Source organism: Pelobates fuscus, chromosome 7 (assembly GCF_036172605.1).
Source record: "Pelobates fuscus isolate aPelFus1 chromosome 7, aPelFus1.pri, whole genome shotgun sequence".
In the NCBI taxonomy this organism is placed as follows: domain Eukaryota; kingdom Metazoa; phylum Chordata; class Amphibia; order Anura; family Pelobatidae; genus Pelobates; species Pelobates fuscus.
Window position 1 is genome coordinate 48,416,975 of NC_086323.1, and position 20,890 is coordinate 48,437,864.

The following is a 20,890-nucleotide window of genomic DNA, read 5'->3' on the forward strand; positions in this document are numbered from 1 at the left end:
TAAACCTTTTGGAGAGAAACATTCTTGAAATAGTTTAAATAGCTAAAAATCTGAGGATATTTAATGCAACATAAACACATTCCTTACCTCTCCACAACTAGTTCCTTGTTGGATACTTGCTGGATAGTGACCACCAGTTTCTTCTCCACACCTTGCCTCAGTTTAAAAAACAGTTTGTCTCTATCCTTCGGTACTGGGCTATAAAATATAGATTTTTAACAAGCCGGTTAGGAATAGATAATTTGGAAATGTATTAAAACGGTATTGAATCATTGAGAAAGCGAATTAAATCGAAGCCTAAGTTTTATACCTAGAGCCACAACGAAAGTCAGGAAAGCATTGTTTATACTCCCTAGAGTTAAAGGAACACTCAAGGAATCATTATCACTTCAGTTTATTGAAAGGGCTAGGGTGCCAAGGTACCATTCCCTGGAGATGTCTAACTAATGTGTCAAAATTACAAAACAATGCTTTAAATTGGAGCGTTTAGCTATACCTACAAGCCCTATTGGCAAGAGAAACACAAATTACGCAAACTGGTTATCATACCATGAGTTGGTGTGTCCCTGCTGATGTCAAGGGACTTGCAGTCCAAATCATCACACAGACAGTAAACTTTACAGGAGTCGGTTTTTAGGGGAGAGACGCGCCTCACTTGAATATTGTTTGACAAATCATAGAAGACCGCACACAAAGACTCCTTGCACCATAACCAAATGAATCAGCTTTACTTTACATTATGTGAAGGCATTTGGGGGAGGGGATTATAAATAAAACACTAGTAATAAAGTTCTATCGCTCTGCAGGGGAGACATCCAGGACTTTAATACTCTGTATCAGCTGAAAACCATATAAATAATAATAACAGGATTCATTGCTAAAGTGAGAATTTAAAGTGAATTTCAAATTGTAGTCCAAAGTAGCCAAACTGGAAGTATTCCTGACGCTTTCCAGTTCAGCTATTTTGAATTCACTTTAAATTCCTACTTTTGTGAGTAACCCTGTAAAGTGTTTCCAGCAATCACAGTTATCACAATATCTTGCAATAATGGTGAGAGGAAGATGTTCAACCCCATTGTTCTGTAACAGAATTAAAGTTGATGTTTTGTTTACATTTTCTTTAACTATGTTAAACAAATAAATTGTTCTTTTGACAGTAAAAGGGCACTCTGAAAAGCTTAATTACAGCATGGGTGTATGTGCGCCAACCTCCAGTTTCCTGTCCAACTGTTATGAAATCCTTAATGCCGTCCAAGATTTGCACTTAAAGTATAGTGTCATTTCAGCATTATTTGTGTGGGAGTAGAGAGGGCAGACTATGGGTGCCGGGGAGAGACACAGTTTTTGTCAAACTACTCCGAAATAAATAGCACCCATACCAAGAAATAACTTGTAAGTGAAAGAGTTAATCATTTTCGTGTTTGCTCAGTAGCTTGAGAGTCTCAGGAGTGTAACAGTGAAAATTTTTCATTCTGAGCACATTATTTTGGTTTTCGTGTGAAAGGCAATCTATCAGAATGTAAAATAAACCTCTGATGTCCTTAGATCGAGCGGTGATAGCGGTTCCATATCCTGCAGCCAGAATAGCGACAGAACTAGTTATAAACATGATAAGATAACAAGAAAGGGTATTTAAATGAGACCTGCTAGTCTGGAGTACCTAAAACATGTGATGTCTCATGGTTTTATGACTACACATGAATACCTGAAGTTTCCTTTGCTGTCGTCCTCTTTGACCTCTAAGGAGACTGTGAATGTGAATACATCACTGTCTGGCAAAGGGACAGCGGAGTCCTTGACATCACAGGATAGCTTGGATGTGCGCTTGAAGGCTGTGAAGAAGCTGTATAATATTCTACTTACCTAATGGACAAAATAAGAGAGTAAAATGAATCATACATGTACCTGCTATCTGTATTTTAATTTAATCAGTGCCTTTCCCTACAGGTACAACTGATGCCAAAACTAAAATGGCATATACACACAAACACAAACAATACATATACAAGTAAATACATGTAGTGCAGTTAAAAAGCAAAACACAATGTCACTGCACCTGATTATCCATTAAGTGGTTTTTGGTGCTTACAATGTCCCTTTAAAGCTATGACAATGCTTCAAAAGTGAGGCTTCCTAAAGAAGTTCAGCATGATAAAAAGAATTTTCAAAATGTGGATATGTTTTATCTTACTTGCTTATTTATGAGTTGTTGACTACGGGGCTACTTTATCTGATAACCTACTTTCTTGAGCCTCGGTCAAAATAAAATAAAATATTACTTAGGCCGGCTACCCAGTGATGTACTAGCCTATGTTTACGTATGAATGTACATGCAAGTTTATCTGTGTATGAATGCATAACGGTGTATATATAAATGTCAATAGGGAACGAACTGGAAAGATATATTGTGTTTGTGATTGTGTGTGTGTGAGAATGTGTGAGGGTGCGGTTTCATTTGTGGTTGTGAGAGAGCGGGTTAAGGTGTTGAGCTAATTGTGTGTCACCCGGCAAGCATCTAACTTCAAGGGAAATTTCAGTTTTATTGCAATCTGGGGGAAAGTGGTAAAAGCTAGGGGGAAAAACAAAAAACACACAACTACAAATATACAAATACTGAAGTGTCCCCAAACATATGCAACAGTAGGATGGACACATTCGGGGAGGGGGGAATAAACAATAAGACCAGCGTTGGCAAACTATTTAATTATGCAAAAAAAAGACAAGATATGTTTTAAAAAAATTAAGTGCGGGGACGCAGCTTGACCACCAAGCGGGGTAGTCACATCCAACCGTAGCTCTGAACAAGCGGCTGAATTTCAGCCTTAAATTCTGCGACATAGCTGAATTGACCAGGTATCTTACTTACCCTTACCACAGTGCTCTCAGTGGGAGCGGAGTTGGGGCATTGGGGACTCTACAGACAAATTCGTAGAGGCAGGTCCATACTGCGGCCTTGCGGTTGATGCGGGGCGGGAGACGCGGCCGGTCTCCCAGCTTCGAAGTCCTGCAGGGTCTCGCAGATCTCCCCCCCGACAGGTGGGGGATATCACGGTCAACTACAGCACTGACCCAAGCTTGGTTCCACGCAAAGAGAACTGCACAGTCACGAGAGTCTAACACAGCCTGTATTGCCTAAGATGGCAGCTGTTTGCAATAAGATGTCCCCTGTTCATCACGCTTATACACACCACTGTAGCAAACTGCCAGCACACTTTGAACAGCGCTGTGCAGCATCCTGGTGGAGTATGTAAGGGAGGCTGGCAGATGGCATCGGAGTGGAGACAGCACCACAGCAGTCTACTCCTCAGACTCACCATGGCGCGACCGTACGTAGAGCGAACCTGACTGAGCACCATTAGAAACAAGGTTTGAGACAGAAGAGATGCAGGCATCCAATTACCTGCGTTGACAGCCACGATGGCAAGATCAGGCTGCGGCAGCGAGTAGCTCCTCTTGGAAGGTGCCTAAAACTCCCCATGCTCACTCGCGTTCGGAGAGCCAGCAGATAGGAAGCGATGGCGGCCTTGCAGCTTGGCGACACCCTGCACAGGTTCCCTCATCCTACCCCTAAAGTTGGCGTGGGGTGAAGGGCACAAACTGCTCTTGGGCCCACTCTGTACCCTAAAGTAACCTGCATATACCGTGCAGCTGATTTTATTTCATGTTATTTTGCTGTGCTTCAAATGCATGTGATTTACCCATTTCCTGGTGCCTACACCGGCTTTTGCTTTAACTCTAACTACTAAGAGATCTTAGTGGTACAGCTGTTCATCAGCATAGTAGCTGTGGTCCTATACAAGCCTTATTATCTAACCCCGCAATATCGATCCTACTTAGGTAGGTACACTAAATACAGCTCTGATACATCACTGCAGGTATATGTCTTATATTAATGTCTATGCTACTATTCAATGCCTGGTCGTGCCTAACCTGCAGATTATTCGCGTTTGTTTACGAGCTACTTTTGGACCAGTCTGAAACTTCTTGTTTAAAATAATTTCTCTTACTTCAAAACAGTGCAATGTATTTATGTGCCATGCTTGTTTGTAATAACCTGCACTGCAAAAATAAAGAATTGAAAGAAAAAGAAAAAAAAATCAAGTGCTAGTTTACTCACTGCCTCTTTGATCTCACAGCTGAATAGATGGATTTGAAACTCATCTGTGTCAAGATCCCTCTCTGTGAAAGCGAAGCAATTGCTCTCGGATGTCCCATCGTTCCCTCGCACACAGAATAGCACTTTGTAGATTGGGAAGGAGGCTATTTCTGCTTTCTTGGTTTGGTCAATAATTCTGCACCAAGGAGAAGACAAAAATACATATATTAAAGAAAAAAAAATCAATCCTCACTGTGGATACTTAGTGTTTACATTTTTTATGATGCTCAACCAGACTTTTTTTTTTTTTTTTCAGTCAATCAATTTTTATTGATGCTTTTTTTGAAACATCTAAATGTAATGTCAATGAGGACGTTTTGCCATGGGGAAGTGTTCCCCAAGCAGGGCAAATCAGAAGACTGTGAGGAGCAGAGGACAGACAAGAGGAGGAAGAGAACCTGCTGGATCTAGAACGAGGTACTGTGAGTAAATCTTAATAGTTTGCATAGTGAGGCAATGCAGACATGTGTAGATACAGCACATCTTTACAGATACGTTATACCAGAATAACAGTACCCTGATGCATGAGCCAAGAGCTCAACCAGACTTTATTAAGCTGTAGTCCACCAACATCTGCAGAGCCAAGGTTGGCAGCATTGCCCTCCAGCACTGACATATGCAATACCCAATACTTCATACAATAACGCTGCTTCAGATGTGTCCTGTAGTAATAAGTACTCAAAGCAAACCCTCGGCCGCGTGCATATTGTGTGAGCATCTCACACTTAACCTGTGAATAAGTGTGAGACGCCCACACAAACACATGAGATGAAGGGTTTCCTGCTTTTGTTGAGTTGTACCTTTGTGGCAGATCATAAAGGAATGAATAAAGAATTGAAGACTGGATTTATTGGAATATTGCAAGCCTCAGTAGAGTCAGTATTTAATTATTGCTTAGGGTCCATTAGTATTTCTATAGGAAATCATAAACAGGACAATATATAACAAATGCTTGTAAACAGAACAATGTCAATACCACTGCATGCAAAATCTGTGCCTATTCAATTACACTCCTAGCTACAGTTATCAAGAGATTTGCAAATATCTTGCTTCAGCAATCAGGAAATAAGCTCTGTTTACACAAAGATTTAATGAGGCCTGCATGCAAGATAATATTTAGGTCATATGTAGCTTACAATTCAGAGAAGGCAGATTAAAAAGTATTTTACTGTGGCTTCTGGTGCAATACATAGACATTAACCAGAAGCAGCCATTTGTTTTACAGTTTTTAACAGGTTACAGCAATGATAATTTATTGTACTAACTTTTTTCTAATTATGACCTAGGCGGACTTAAACTAAAACTGTGATCAAAGTGATAAAAATTGATATATACACATATATTCAATATAAACAGTCCTGCACTCCAGCCCCTTTAGAAGTAATGCCCGGTGCTCAGCAAGACTATAGATAATACTTCCCAAAAAAGCCAGCGCTTGATTTGCAAGACCTTGAGCGCTGGCTTTTTGGGAGGTGTTATACATATATATAGATAAGCATAGCTAATGTAATGTAACATGTGTCTGCAAGCAAATATCATCACAGTTTCATAGAGGCATAAAAAAACGTTCTAATTCACTATGCAAAAATCTGTTGCAGTCTTTTTTCACAGACAGTACACCATTTTAAGGGTCATTAACTAACGTGAATATTGGTGGGGAATTGAAAGTGAATTTCTAAATTTAAACCAAAATAGCCAAAACATATCAATTATTTTGGCCTTAAAAAGGCCATTCTACACACTAAACTTAAAGTGAATAAAGTGGTTTTAATATATGGCTCATGCCTCTACTCAATTCTCTGCTTTAGTGAAAATTGTGACGAATTCAAAGTGAATATCAAACTTAAAGGGCACCCTGTCATGCCCCTAACAACTTATGCTCACTAAACTGAGCAAACATTTGTACCTATACATTGTGATAGCAGTTTTGCTAGCAAATGTATAGATTAGGAGAAAAAAACTATTTCAAAATGTTTTTTTTTTCTCCCAGCAGTCAGTCAATGCCTCCGTGTAACCATGCCCAGTGTCAGATTATATTTTACTCATGGTAAGAAGAAATCCTAAATATTAAACTTGCCTAACTGAGCCATCAGGGACATTGGGAACATAGAGAGTGACAGTGACAGGATTCAGACACTGTGCTTTCAGTGAAGCCATGGCGCGATGAGCTTCAGGTTCATTCCGTGGGGCGGAAACCTTCATGCATCCTAAATATGACAGTTTGTGAAATAAAACACTTTCTTCCTCTGTAGGGTTTGATGAATCACTGTCTTTTCGAACTGGAACTTCTGAAATTAGAAATCAGTGTACAAGTAGTATCCCACAAAAGCTGCCTTGACGAGAAATAAGAAAAAAAAAGTCTTAAGCAAAGATTTAAAGCAATAAAGTGTTATTGTGTTGCATTATTTTTATGTTCCTTGGAATATAGAAGTATGTAGACTGACCTACCAAGAGACATTTGGCAACAACTTCCTCTTTCTCATACAGTGAAATAATCACATATTGTGCGTCTTGCATTATATATTTAATATCAAAGTACAGACACAGGGTCCAGATTAATGACAATAGTGGAAAACTAGTCAATGCAAAGCTTTTGATGTCAATACTTTTCATGTTGTTGGACATGCAAACACTTCAGATATGAACTACATATTGAAGTGCAAAATGGGCCTAATGGTTTTGGCCATACAATGCAATTGCTAAGGGAATTAAGCTTAACCCCTACCAGCCTATGTAATATGATATTGAAACAACCACTTTGCTATAAAAAAGACCTTGCTTTTAATAAACATGCTCATGGGTTTTCAACTAGTGTTTTACAGCTTTAAAAACACACAGACATTGCAACTGATCTGTACCTAATTTTAAATGTCTTATGGTTTCTAACAGAGGACTATTGCTTAACAAGTGAAATAGCAACATACTACAATATAACCCATTATGGCAGTGACAGAGTGAATATAGTTTTACTCCATACAGTCACTGATGAACGACTGACCTGTATTGGACGGGTCAAGAATTAAGGTCAGTGGAGGTTTCTTGGAGACAACATCAGAGAAGACGCTAGGTGATGGGAAGGAACTCAGATCTATGACATTTTCACCGTCAGGTAAGTGGTTTTGTGCCTTTTCCGAGTCTCTGAGGATCTCCTCCATGGCCTTTTCCAATTGTTCATCCCCATTTGCCATAATCTGCATAATAACATAAACACAAATAATAAACTAACAAGGGAAAAAAATTCTATAAAGTGATTTTAACAACAGAGCAAGACAAACAGAACATAAAAAGTTTCCAAGCTTTAATAAGAAACTTCCACATTGACATCACAAATGCCTTTTGGGAAAGCACTAACGAGACATATTGTATAAACTTAGTTACTGAAGCCAAAGCCGTTCACATAGCGATGTACCTTGAGCTGCGGGTTGTCTTCTGTGCTTGGTAATGAATCCACTTGCAGTGGTACCAAAACAAAGTCTTCACTATTCAGTGTAGCTGTACACGGCTGACTGGGTTTCTGCAGAGATTTGTCATCCATTGCTGTTGTGCTGTATCTGACTGATGCATGAATAGTTCACCCTGCAAAAAAAAAAAAAAAAAAAGGAAAAACTTATGTTTTTATCAACTTTCAAGAATTATAAATCACATACCATCATTTTAATAGCAAAAAAAGTAAATATCTGTTCTGTACCTTACCCAGGGGGTCATGAGTACATACCTCAAGAATTCTCCACTTTTCACCCACTCAAATAGGTACTTCCTTCCCAATATCATCTTAAATGCCCTTGGTCAGAACAAAATAATTTGCTATCTAATCAGCTCAAAATATTAGTTCTGGTCTGTTCATACTGGAATAAAGAGCTTCCAACAGGTTGGTCTATTTGTACACGCAATGTTTAAGGGACACTATAGTCACCAGCTTAATGTAGTGGTTCTAGTGTCTATAGTCTGTCCATGCAGGGATTTTGCTTTACACACTGCCTTTATAGAGAAAAGGCAGTGTTTACATTACAGCCTAGAAACACCTCTAGTGGCCACTAGAGGTGCTTCCTGGCTAAGTGCTGCACAGTGTGCAACATTGACGTTCAGCATCTCTACACTCTGCATGGAGATACTGAACACTCCCCATAGAGATGCATTGCGTCAATGCATCTTTATGAAGAGATGATGATTGGCACAGCTCTGGGTTTTGCTGCATATGCACAACAGCCTCCCAATGATTTCCTATTTGAAAGCATTGATTTGGCTTAGATCATAAACTTTGGAGGCAGAATAGGGGAAGGGCCAGTCACAAAGAGACCCGCTCAGCGCTGAAAAAAAGTGTTAATGCGTTAAAGGAACACTAAAGAAGTAGGACATTTTTTTTTTTATGTGTCAGTGTACTGACAAACACCATGTGGCCCCTGACATACCTCTATTTTACTAACTCCCATTTTGGAAGCTGTTTAATTAGTTTCACCTAATTAGTAGGGAAAGGAAAACATGTAACTCATGTTATAATGAATGTACCATTAGGTGCATTTGTAGGTGGAATCCCCGTGCGTGCAGCAGGTGGCTAATACAACTATTGTTGATACGCACACCCATGATTACTGTTCCTATGATCTTGAACCAGTCAAGCAAATTGTCTGTGATGATGTTGATTCATATCACTGATGCTGTATTTATTAGTTTTTTTTCTGAAATTAAAGTTCACAGATCCGCTAATGGTTAACAGTCACTTTAAATTTACATTTATACCATTGAAAAAAAATATGAAAATCCTCTATAACTTGTGTTAACCTTTTTTTCGTGATATGCTTTTTTTTTCTTCTAAATTTATATTAAAGTCAAAGTAAATGTATGCTTTCACTATGCTGCCAGGTGTAAAAGACAGATTTTTTCAATATTTAATTTTATTTTTCACACTTGATAAAAACATTTGTGGAAATATCGCTATATGGAAAAGTATTTTATTAAAAAAAAAAAAAAAAAAAAAAAAATCACAGAATGTGACATTTGCTCATTACATAGAAACATAGAATGTGACGGCAGATAAGAACCATTCCGCCCATCTAATCTGCCAAATTTTCTAAATACCTTATCTTCTAGTTAGGATAGCCTTATGCCTATCCCACGCATGCTTAAACTCCTTTACTGTGTTAACCTCTACCACTAAACATAGATTCACTGAATATTAAATTCAACAGCTTGTGACCCATTAAAATCATTTACAGATGTGCTATGGGATGGATGTGATTTGAATTAATTAATACAAATGCAACCCTGTGATATTCCTGCATTTGCCGCAAAAGGCCCAGATTCCAGTCTGGATCAAGAAGTATCAGGATACCCAATTAACCCATTAAGGACACATGACATGTGTGACAGGTCATGATTCCCTTTTATTCCAGACGTTTGGTCCTTAAGGGGTTAAAGGACCACATATAATAAGCTAGATCACTGCCTTTTTTCTCCCACAATGTAAAACACAGCTAGTGGTTGTCTCCCTCATTGCCACCAGAGGGTGCCTTTGCATCCACAACAGAGTCAGACTCAGATGTCTGCCGTTCAGGGTCCTCACACATTGAATAAGGACTAATAGAACAGCCTATGAAGCATTGATTGGCGGATTGACGCACATGCGCCTTTTCTCCTTAGTGCTTCTCTATGAGAAACAGAATGTCATCAACCTTTATGAAATCAGAGATGCAGATCGGGATGCTCAGCAGAAGCTCTCGGCACCGGATTCTAGGTGAGAAAGCGTTTTTTTTACTATTCATATTAAAATGGGTGTACTGCAATCTAAATCACCCTGCCCTGCTGTTTGTGGCATATTTTTCTTTTAAATTAGGGGACTAAAGTGTTCCCTTAATTACAGCAGGAGCTGAACATAACTCAGAATGGTTTATTGGCTAAATATAAAGTCTAAGCTGTTAGAAGCTACATCTGTGCGCACAGTCTGGAGAAGTGCATGGCAGCTGGAATAAAAGGTCAATCATGGTGACGTTTACTACAGCAAAGTAGTTTGGCTGAAAAGGGGAGCCATTATTTCTGGCCTGCCATGTACTTTAGACACAACTTTTTATTCACATATTTAAACGGTCAACTGCTCGTTCTGCTGGAATATGTCATCCTAACCGTTTTAGATTGTGCAATCATTTGCTGTAATAATCACACACACAATGTAAATAGCGACTTAGCACACTGCCCTATTTCTCTTATATTACAGTACATCGGAATGCTAACTGCTACATGTGCTGTGTTTGCAGACTTTCATCAATTTAGAAGATATGAGGCTACTTGGTTTGAGTAGCAAAGCTTGCACTTCAAATATTTTCTGTGCAAACAATCTACACCAACAATGATTATACCTTGCAGAAAAGGAACAAAAAGAAATTATTTGCATAAGCCTACCCAGAATTCCTTGCAGTAGTGAGAACACTGTTAAAGTGAGATTTCTGTGGGAAAAGCAAGTCTTATGGCTTGACTGGTGTGTGTAATTGTGTTTAACAATGTATTAACTATCCACTTAATTCAGGTGGAAGGTTCTTTTTAATCCACACTTTTTTCCCCACCACAACTACTTTACAAGTAACGCCAAGCCTCCATAGCAATCCAGTAACCAACCTTATGCTGATGAGTTGCATTAACAACGAAACAGCTGTCCAAGAGTGGTTCACTGGCTTTGCTCCTCTTCCTGAGATCGACCGTGCTACAAAAATGTCTTATTAAAGGATACTGATGAAATAAAGCCACTTATCACATAGTTGTTTGGCTCTTTTTTAAATCATAATGATAACAGAACTCACCCAAATGGCTCTGATCAAAAGTTTACATACCCTTGAATGGCTGGCCTTGTTACAGGTAAATTAAATGTAAATTTCCCACACCTGTGGCTTTCTAAATTGCAATTAGTGTCCGTGTATAAATATTATGGAACTTTATAAAGATGGAAAAGAATATAAAAAGATATCCAAAGCCTTGAAAATGCCAGTCAGTACTGTTCAATCATTTATTAAGAAGTGGAAAATTCTGGGATCTCTTGATACCAAGCCACGGTCAGGTAGACCAAGAGAGATTTCAGCCACAACTGCAAAAAGAATTGTTCGGGATCCAATAAAAACCCACAGGTAACCTCAGGAGAAATACAGGCTGCTCTGGATAAAGACTGTGTGGTTGTTTTAAGGAGCACAATACTCGAACAAAAATGAGCTGCAAGGTCAGGTTGCCAGAAAAAAGCCTTTGCTGTGCCAATGACACACAAAAGCACGGTAACAATATGCCCAACAACCTTGACATGGCTCACAGCTTCTGGCACACTGTGATTTGGAGTGACTAGACCAAAATAGAGCTTTATGGTCACAACCATAATCACTATGTTTGGAGAGGGGTCAGCAAGGCCTATAGTGAAAAGAATACCATCTCCACTGTTAGGCATGGTGGTGGCTCACTGATGTTTTGAGGGGGGGGGGGGGGTGAGCTCTAAAGCCACTGGGAATCTTGGGAAAATTAAGGGCAAGATGAATACACCATGTTATCAGAAAATACTGGCAGACAATTTGCATTCTTCTGCACAAAGGCTGTGCATGGTAGGCACTTGAACTTTCCAGCATGACAATGGTCCTAAGCACAAGGTTACGTTGACCCTTCAGTAGTTACAGCAGATAAAGGTGAAGGTTCTGGAGTGGCCATCACAGCCTACTGACCTTAATATCATCAAGATACTCTGCGGGGATCACAAACGTGCAGTTCATGCAAGACTACCAAAGACTTTGCATGACCTGGGGGCGCCAAGACGAATGGGCAGCTGTATTACCTGCAAGATTAAGGGGCCTCATAGGCAACTTTTACAACAGACTGCAAGCTGTCATTGATGCTATAGGGAGCAATACACATTATTAAGAACTATGGGTATGCAGAATTCTGAACGGGGGTCATTTCATTATTTTTTGTTGTTGCTATGTTTGGTTTTATGATTATAACCTACAGTAGAATATGAATACCATAAGAAATAAAATAAATGTGTTTTGCCTGCTCACTCATGTTTTCTTTAAAAATGGTACATATATTACCAATTCTCCAAGGGTATGCACACTTTTGAGCACAACTGTACACACGCATTTCTCATGCCATTGTTGGTCATGACAAAAACAAAACCAAAGAAAAGAACAAAACCATTTTGCTCCAAGACACAATTCTAATACAATGCACTTAGAATTCTACACGCAATAAAGACAAAGAGGAAGTACTCCTGTGAAACTGAACATTTCTTTATCACATATTAAGAACTACATTTTATGTGACACAACAACAAAACAGGACATTCAAATTCAACAGCATTTCTTTTCTACCTTACAAAGGAAGTATGCTGGACAAAAATAGCCTCCGAAAATAGGCGTTGCTTCATTTACTTAAGGTGGTGAAAAGGCGATTTTAACTTTAGATTGCAAACGTCCTAAAATTTTAAGCATGTAGAAGAGCAAATAGAGCACGAGAAAAAAAATAAATAAACATTAAAAAAAAAAAGTTAAAAATAAAGGGAACACAACAACCAACAATAAAGAAATCCCAAGAAATATCCTAATAAAACAAAAATTAACAAAAGCATGTTGTACAACATTTTTTAGTTATATAGTAAATTTTCAACTAGACTGTATAACGACCTGTTAATAAACAGTGTTCAACAAAATGTCTACATCTACTGCATAGCATAGATCTTTTTATAAAGCTTAATAACTATGCTTTTACAGAATATTGGTTTTACTTTTAGTTTAGCAACATAGAACTAAATATTTTGTTATATAGTATGTGTATGCACCATCAAAGTTTTAAATTAATTGGGGTTAATTAAAGGCTTCAGAGTAGGAAACCAACCACGGCATTTCATTAAAAGTCTTCATTTGTCTTCAAGTATATAGCAAAAGTAATTATGGCTATTAGACTCTCTTTGATGTATGAAAGTTACTTGGCTCTTGATGAGGCTGCCAAAGCAAGCATCTCATTTCTATTTTTTCATTTTATTTGTATATATTTATACAATTTGAGCTTCATGTCTGTTCAACCATGGTTTACCTCTTTCACAGTAAGTGCACCCAAATTTATAATGTATAATTTTGTTAAGGAGAAACAGGGCTTTCAATTCAGATCAAAGATTTATGAATTAAACCTAATTTAATATGAATAAAATCTTTAAACAAAAAAAAAAAGTGTGAGAAATTAACCCCTTAGTGACCAGGCCATTTTTCAATTTTCTTACCGTTAAGGATCAGGACTGTTTTTTACATTTCTGAGGTGTTTGTGTTTAGCTGTAATTTTCCTCTTACTCATTTACTGTACCCACACATATTATACACCGTTTTTCTCGCCAATAAATGGTCTTTATAAAGATACTATTATTTTCATCATATCATATAATTTACTATAAAAATAATTTATAAAATATGATGAAAACTTTTTCTAACTTTGACCCCCAAAATCTGTTACGCATCTACCACTGCCAAAAAAAACACCCGTGCTAAATAGTTTCTAAATTTTGTCCTGAGTTTAGAAATACTCAATGTTAACATGTTCTTAGCTTTTTTTGCAAGTTATATGGCTATAAGTACAAGTAGGACATTGCTGTTTCAAAATATATATTTTTTAAATGTATCAATAGTGACATTGTAACACTGTTATCTGTCATAAATCTCTGAATCACACCTCACATGTACATATTTTTTTTTTTTAAGTAGACAACCCAGGGTATTCAATATGGGGTATGTCCAGTCTTTTTTAGTAGCCATTTATTCACAAACACTGGCCAAAGTTAGCATTTATATTTGTTTGTCTGTTAAAAATGTAAAAAGCAATTATGAACACTCACTTTGGTCAGTGTTTGTGACTACTAAAAAAGACTGGACATACCCCATTTGCAATACCTTGGGTTGTCTACTTTTGCAAATGGTATGCCATCATGGGGTTAATTCTCATTTCTGGGCTACCACACGCTCTCAAAGGCAACATAACCAATCTGGCGAATTTCAATGTGAAAAAAACAGAGAATCAAAATCAGCCTTATAGTTGACCCTGTAACTTTCAAAAACACTATAAAACCGTACATGGGGGTACTGGTATACTTGGGAGACTTCGCCGAACACAAATATTAGTGTTTCAAAACAGTAAAACGTATCACAACAATGATATCGTCAGTGAAAGTGACGTTTGTGTGTGAAAAATGCAAAACACGTCACTTTCACTGACAATATCATCGCTGCAATATGTTTTACCGTTTTGAAATATTTGTGTTCAGCAAAGTCTCCCGTGTAAAACAGTACCCCCCATGTACAGGTTTTAGGTTGTCTTGGAAAGTTACAGGGTTAAATATAGTGCTAGCAAATTAAATTATCTGGCCTGGGTTATCAGGCAGGTCCCCCAAATTGCAATCAATAAAATTACTTAAAGGAACACTATAGTCACCTAAATTACTTTAGCTAAATAAAGCAGTTTTAGTGTATAGATCATTTTCCTGCAATTTCACTGCTCAATTCACTGTCATTTAGGAGTTAAATCACTTTGTTTCTGTTTATGCAGCCCTAGCCACACCTCCCCTGGCTATGATTGACAGAGCCTGCATTGAAAAAAAGACTGGTTTCACTTTCAAACAGATGTAATTTACCTTAAATAATTGTATCTTAATCTCTAAATTGAACTTTAATCACATACAGGAGGCTCTTGCAGGGTCTAGCAAGCTATTAACATAGCAGGGGATAAGAAAATCTTAATTAAACAGAACTTACATTAAAGAAAGCCTAAATAGGGCTCTCTTTACAGGAAGTGTTTATGGAAGGCTGTGCAAGTCACATGCAGGGAGGTGTGACTAGGGTTCATAAACAAAGGGATTTAACTCCTAAATGGCAGAGGATTGAGCAGTGAGGCTGCAGGGGCATGTATATACCAAAACTGCTTCATTAAGCTAAAGTTGTTCAGGTGACTAAAGTGTCCCTTTAATTATGTAAAAATATTACGTAAATATGCACGTACAATTTAAATATATATATATATATATATATATATATATATATATATGACATTATTTATGTAATTATGTATATGGACATATGTATATTTTGTATTATTTTTATTTATATATACATAGATATATTCATACTAAGTGTATTTTGATATAAATATATATTAATATCAAAATACAGTTAGAATAAAATTACATATATAATTTTTTACGCTTTTAAAATGTATTTTTTATAATATATATATATATACATACACACAATATACGTATATATAGTTATTATATATATATTATGTATTTGTGTGTAATTTTACGCTAATTTTATTTTTATATTAATATATGCATATATTAATATAGAAATACACTTAGTATGAGTTTTTTTTTATATATATATCATATATACATATTTTAATTTTTTTGCTTGTTTTGTTTTGTCAGTTCAGGCAGTCCCCCTGCAGGCAACACTTTAGACGCCTATTGCGGCCATGTGACTGCTCTTTCAGAGCGATCACATGGCCCTTGGGGTACTATTTTGCAGAGGGGGGACTGTCTGGGCTGCCAGTCCCCCCAGTGGAGAAGAACACCGATCGCCGGCGGCTAGAAAGGCGGCAATCGGAAAAGTACATATTTACGTATTTATATATTTATTTATTTTTATTGGTTTTATCTTCACTGAGTGCCTGACCCTCAAGGCACTCAGCACACAGACAGAGCATCGGAAGGCTGCCTGATGGCTTCCGATGCTCTGCCTCACTGCCAGGCGCCATGTGGAGCAACCCGGAAGTGACCGCTCCGGTGGAGAGATCACCCGGCGGCCCGGCAGTGAGGGGGGGGGGAGGATACTGCAGAATGCCTTGACATGGAGGCATCGCTGCAATACCGTTAAAGCGTCTGGAAGCAATCATGATCGCTTCCATCGCCCAAATGTCCCACGGACGTATCAGGTACGTCCGAGGTCGTTAACGACCAGTTTTTGTCGGAAGTACCCAATACGTCCTTGGTCACTAAGGGGTTAAGAAATTGTGTTATTTTGCAAGTTTTGCCTGGGATTAACTGTGAATGTCATGAAACTATTAGCTCTTTCTGCAATAAAATACAATGATGTCTCAGGAGTACATGTTGTATGGAGTTTTGAAAAGTTAACGGTCAAATACAGGGCTTTCCTCTTTTAGGTTTATAATTAAAATTTGCCAGATTGGCTTGCAGGGCCTATATTGCCATTGAGACCATATGGCAACTCATGAATGAAAATTACTGCCATCGTGGCATAACATTTACAAGAGTAGAAAACCGAGGGTATTAAGAATAAGGTACGTCCAGTCTTTTTTAGTAGTCACAAACCCTGGCCAAAGTTAGTGTTCATATTAGTTTTTGCTTCTTTCACACAAAAAGGGCCTTTTACTGATTATATCATTGTTTTTATACATTTTGCTGCTCTAAAACACTCATATTTGTGTTCAATGATGTCTCATGGGTACAACAGTACCCCCCATGTACAAGATTTACAGGGTTTTGGAAAGTTACAGGGTCAAATACAGGGCTTGTAATTTTAATTCTCTGGACTTTCTGTCTGGGTTGTCAAACATGTCCACCAATACATTTAATAACATTGCATAATTATGTAACAATAATACATACACACTTAGAATTAAATTATATATTTTATCGCTCTTTCCTTTTTTCCATTCTTAGTGTATATTAATTTATATAATTATTTTTACATGACATCCCAGTCATATGATTGCGGTGACACTGCGATTATATGACTCTGATTGGCAGCAGTGGACTGCCAGGGTTGTCAGGCAATACCTCTATCAGATCCGGGAGGTGGGTATTTGGGCTGCAGGGAGCACCTGATAGTTAGGGTGTGCTATGCCGCACTAATGATGTTAAAGCTCTTGTTTTGCTGGGCGGCATAGCATGCGGTAACGATCAGGTCCTCCCTGCATCCCAAACACTGAACAGAAAATTAACAGTTAGAGCTGCAGGTTTACTCAACCTAGTTGACCTCTTTCTCATTAAATGCACCCACACTTACAGTATATATAATTTAAAGACAAATTCGGCTTTTATTTGACATCAAAAATTCATATATGAAACATAAATAACATCTACATGATAAAGATGTTTCATTTTTTTTTTTTCTAAGTTCAGCTTGCAATTTTGTTTCTGTAATATATCAAACATATGTGTATTCTGTGATGTCCCACACATGTAACAACGCTCCCCATGTACTGGTTTGCTGGGGTTTTTGGAAGTTACTGGGCCAAAATGAGTCTTAATCGCCATATATGGAAATTTGACAAGTTGATTTTCTGAGCCTATGTCAGACTTGGGTCAGTATGGCAGCCTAGGAAAAAATAATTTCGACCATTATGACCAGTTACAAAAGTAGACAACACTGGGTATTCAAAATGGGGTATTTTGAGTTGTTTGGTCTAGCTAGCCAATGTATCACAAATGTAGTCAACATTTAGCGTGATACTTTCATTTTGTTTTTTTCACACACATGAATTCCATTTTTAAAGAAAATGCCTGAATCCGGATATGTGTTTGTGCAATAAAGCCCCAATGTTTTATTTAAAAAAAAAAAAAAAAAAAAAAAAAAAATCACGGTAAACGTTATCAAACTTTTATCAACTGCCTTTCCATAGAAGGAAGTTACATGTTTGCATACAGCAGGAATGGAGACTATTTTGATTTTATATATAGATCCTTAGCCAATATTGTCACACAATCACTGCAACAGCTGAGCATTTAAAGGTTAAATAATATCAAATAAGTGATGTGGTTTAGGCATCAAAAAATCTCTAGCAGGGGCCTAAAATATATTCTATACCATGTGTCAAATGGCTTTAAGGGACAAAACAGCCCATGATTTAAAAAGGCATCATACATTCATAAGCAGAATGTACCCTCAATCAGTGAGCAATTTCTATGTGGGGTATGTGCACTAAACAGTGAGATCCACTTTGTTCACAATGTCGGGGGAAAACCATGGTTTCACATCCACACCCTCTTCCAAAACTAGCTAAACGTTAACCCCTTTCCCTTTGTTTTACATCAAAACACTTCTGCCATCACACATACATTATGGATCACTAGAATCTAAACATGTCAAACATACATTACATATGCATGCCAAAACCTCCACTAGAAGAGGACATTTGGCTGATTTTTATTGATGTTATGATACTGACTGGGAGTACAATACAGTAAAATGATATGAACGTTTATTCTTTTAAAATGTATTTGGCCTAACGTTGTGATGGTCCTCCTAGCCTAAAAAGGAAGGAACCTTAGACTGTACACGAAAATAGAGGTTGAAGCAGTTTTCCTTAAAGCCCCCATATTACATGCCCTTTGCAAACTTTGACAAATACATTTTCTGGGCCTTTAAAACAGGCTTTGAGACTGGCTACTGAGGAAGTGCCGGCAAGGTGAGTATGAGTGGAGGACAAGAACGTTAGGACGTGTCATTAAGCTCTCATGTCCTAAAAGCTTTGCAGGCTATAATGACACATACTATTAGCGGGAAGGAGCCAAGTACCTAAGCATTGTTTACAAAATGCGGTTTTGCCTGGGAAACACAAATGAATACTACTACTGTGACTACTACCACTATGCTATAATTATCATGTATATTTATTGACTAAGAAGCACCAACAGATTTTTTGTTTAAATCTTTTTATTAAAAAGTAAAATTGGGTTACACAATGCAAAAACAAAATGTAGAATATCACCACAACAAAAATCTGAATCACTGTTTCTGAAGAGTATACACAATAATTGTTTTTGGTTTGAACGCAGACTGTTTACCCTTGAGGTAGTCACTGCTAAAAATAATGTACAAATGGGAATAAAGGCCAGCAGTCAGTGTGCATGACAAATAGCATTTGTGTTACTGTTAAAATAGGAGTTTGATGCTAGGAAAAGAAGGAACAAGAAATATAATACACACTATAATAACCAATAAGAAATGTATCCCCTTTTCTATTTGTGGGAGATGTAGTTGTATGGTGTTAATGCTTCCACTATATTCTATGAATACTTCCTCATTGTTTGAATCCATACAACCGATCATTGTTCACTGACAGGAACAGCATATTAAACAATATAATACATGCTTTTAGGTTTACTGTAACGTCAATCCAAAACCACAGAAAGTGCTAAATACAAACATCAAAGATAAATCCATTAAAAAAAAAATCTATCGTAGACAGGCTGAAAAACGGGGTAAAAGCGGCAGCTACATGGTCCAGGGACCTTCAAAGGTGCACTACCCAGGTCAGGGGTGCACAGCAAATCCGACAGATACCACCCCGGGGCTCGCCGGAGCCGGGGAAATAAACAAACGAATGCGGCCTACTGGGGCTGGAGCTGGGGGGAGGCGGCCGCTCTCCCCGGCACCAGGGCCCTCAAGCGACACTACGGCAACCTACCCCCCCCCCCCTATGGACCGGTGGGGGACATCCCGGTCCCCGCTGGACGACTCGGCAGGAGCGAAAAGCGGACAAGCAGGCTCCACGGCATGCAGGGGCAACAGGCCACCAGGGCCCTGTCAAAATGGCTGCCCAGCAAAGGCCCCAAGACCCTCAAACCTCAACAAGAAAATCTTGACTGGCTTTGCAAGAGGCTCTGGGACATACTGCATAGCGGGGGAAGAACCTACCACGAGGCAGAAACAATCGTAGCCTCTTGGCTCAGACCGGCTGCACGACGCAGCCACTATAGGCACATACCTCGGGCCTCCAAAGCGGCAGTCCGGCTACGCAGGTTCCAGCACTCCTCGAGGCGGGATACGGTGCCAAGTCTCTCATATGCACGCTCTCATTTGCTGTCACACAAACCCGGGACTGCTACACAGGCCACCCGTACGGAGCACTCACCGGACAGGACCATCACTGGCCAGCGCAGCATGAACCAGCTCCCCACCGCCAACGCTGCAACACAAGGGGCTGTGCGGCTGCACATCCCCCGAAGTACCACCGGAGCTGATTCCGGGCGCGGCGACACCATGTGCAGGGACCCCGAAGGAGGAACTTACTATGGCACTGACCGGGACTTACCAACGAGGGGCATAGGCTGACACACCTATAGCATAACCTCACTAGAGCCATGCCTTGCAACTCCGGGTGAAGCTCTATATGACCGACCTATGTAGCGGCCACGCTCACATAGGTATCCTGGGAATTGCATGATATGTTTTCAAGTTTACTCTTTTTATAGTTTTTTTTTTTTTTTTTTTTTTTTTTTTTTTTATTTTACTCATTCCCAGTGGAACTAAAGCCTTTTAAGCGCTAAAGTACAATCTTTTCTTGTTGACACTACTTTTATGTATTAAGCTTCAGTTTCAAACATGCCCTACAAGCTCGCTCAACCTATTATTTCCCATCTTATGACCTATGTGTTTTGCTATAAGCTTAAGTGTACCAAACATGTGCGATTTAATGTTGATTGCATTCCTCATCTCTTTTTTTATTTTCTTTTTTACTGCCTCTGTTGAAACTAGCAACCCTACTTCAGCACCCTCAGGCACCTACACTACCATCTTGGTTACTCACAAAAGCGAGCAGTATAATCCTGTCTTATCATAACTAAACACGACTTGCACCCAAACATAGTATTACTCATACTCAAGCACACTATATTTAAACTATACTTTTATTTGTTATTATCTACTGTCAGTCTAGATAACAAACCCGTGGGTAAATATGTATGACATGCTTAATCTAGACCTGCACCTA

General features: G+C 38.5%; 1 protein-coding gene across 1 annotated transcript in view; it reads right to left on the reverse strand.

Annotated features, from left to right (window-relative positions):
• The window catches only part of RABGAP1L (RAB GTPase activating protein 1 like), a 342,839-nt gene that overhangs the window by 291,562 nt on the left and 30,387 nt on the right, over positions 1 to 20,890 (reverse strand). Inside the window, exons 2-7 of the mRNA XM_063428176.1 lie at positions 7,566 to 7,732; positions 7,155 to 7,347; positions 6,234 to 6,444; positions 4,118 to 4,292; positions 1,706 to 1,863; positions 88 to 198 (exon numbers count right to left, since the gene is read on the reverse strand). Of these exons, the coding sequence (XP_063284246.1) occupies positions 88 to 198; positions 1,706 to 1,863; positions 4,118 to 4,292; positions 6,234 to 6,444; positions 7,155 to 7,347; positions 7,566 to 7,691 (974 nt within the window). The 5' untranslated portion in view covers positions 7,692 to 7,732. The remainder of the gene's footprint in view (positions 1 to 87; positions 199 to 1,705; positions 1,864 to 4,117; positions 4,293 to 6,233; positions 6,445 to 7,154; positions 7,348 to 7,565; positions 7,733 to 20,890) is intronic.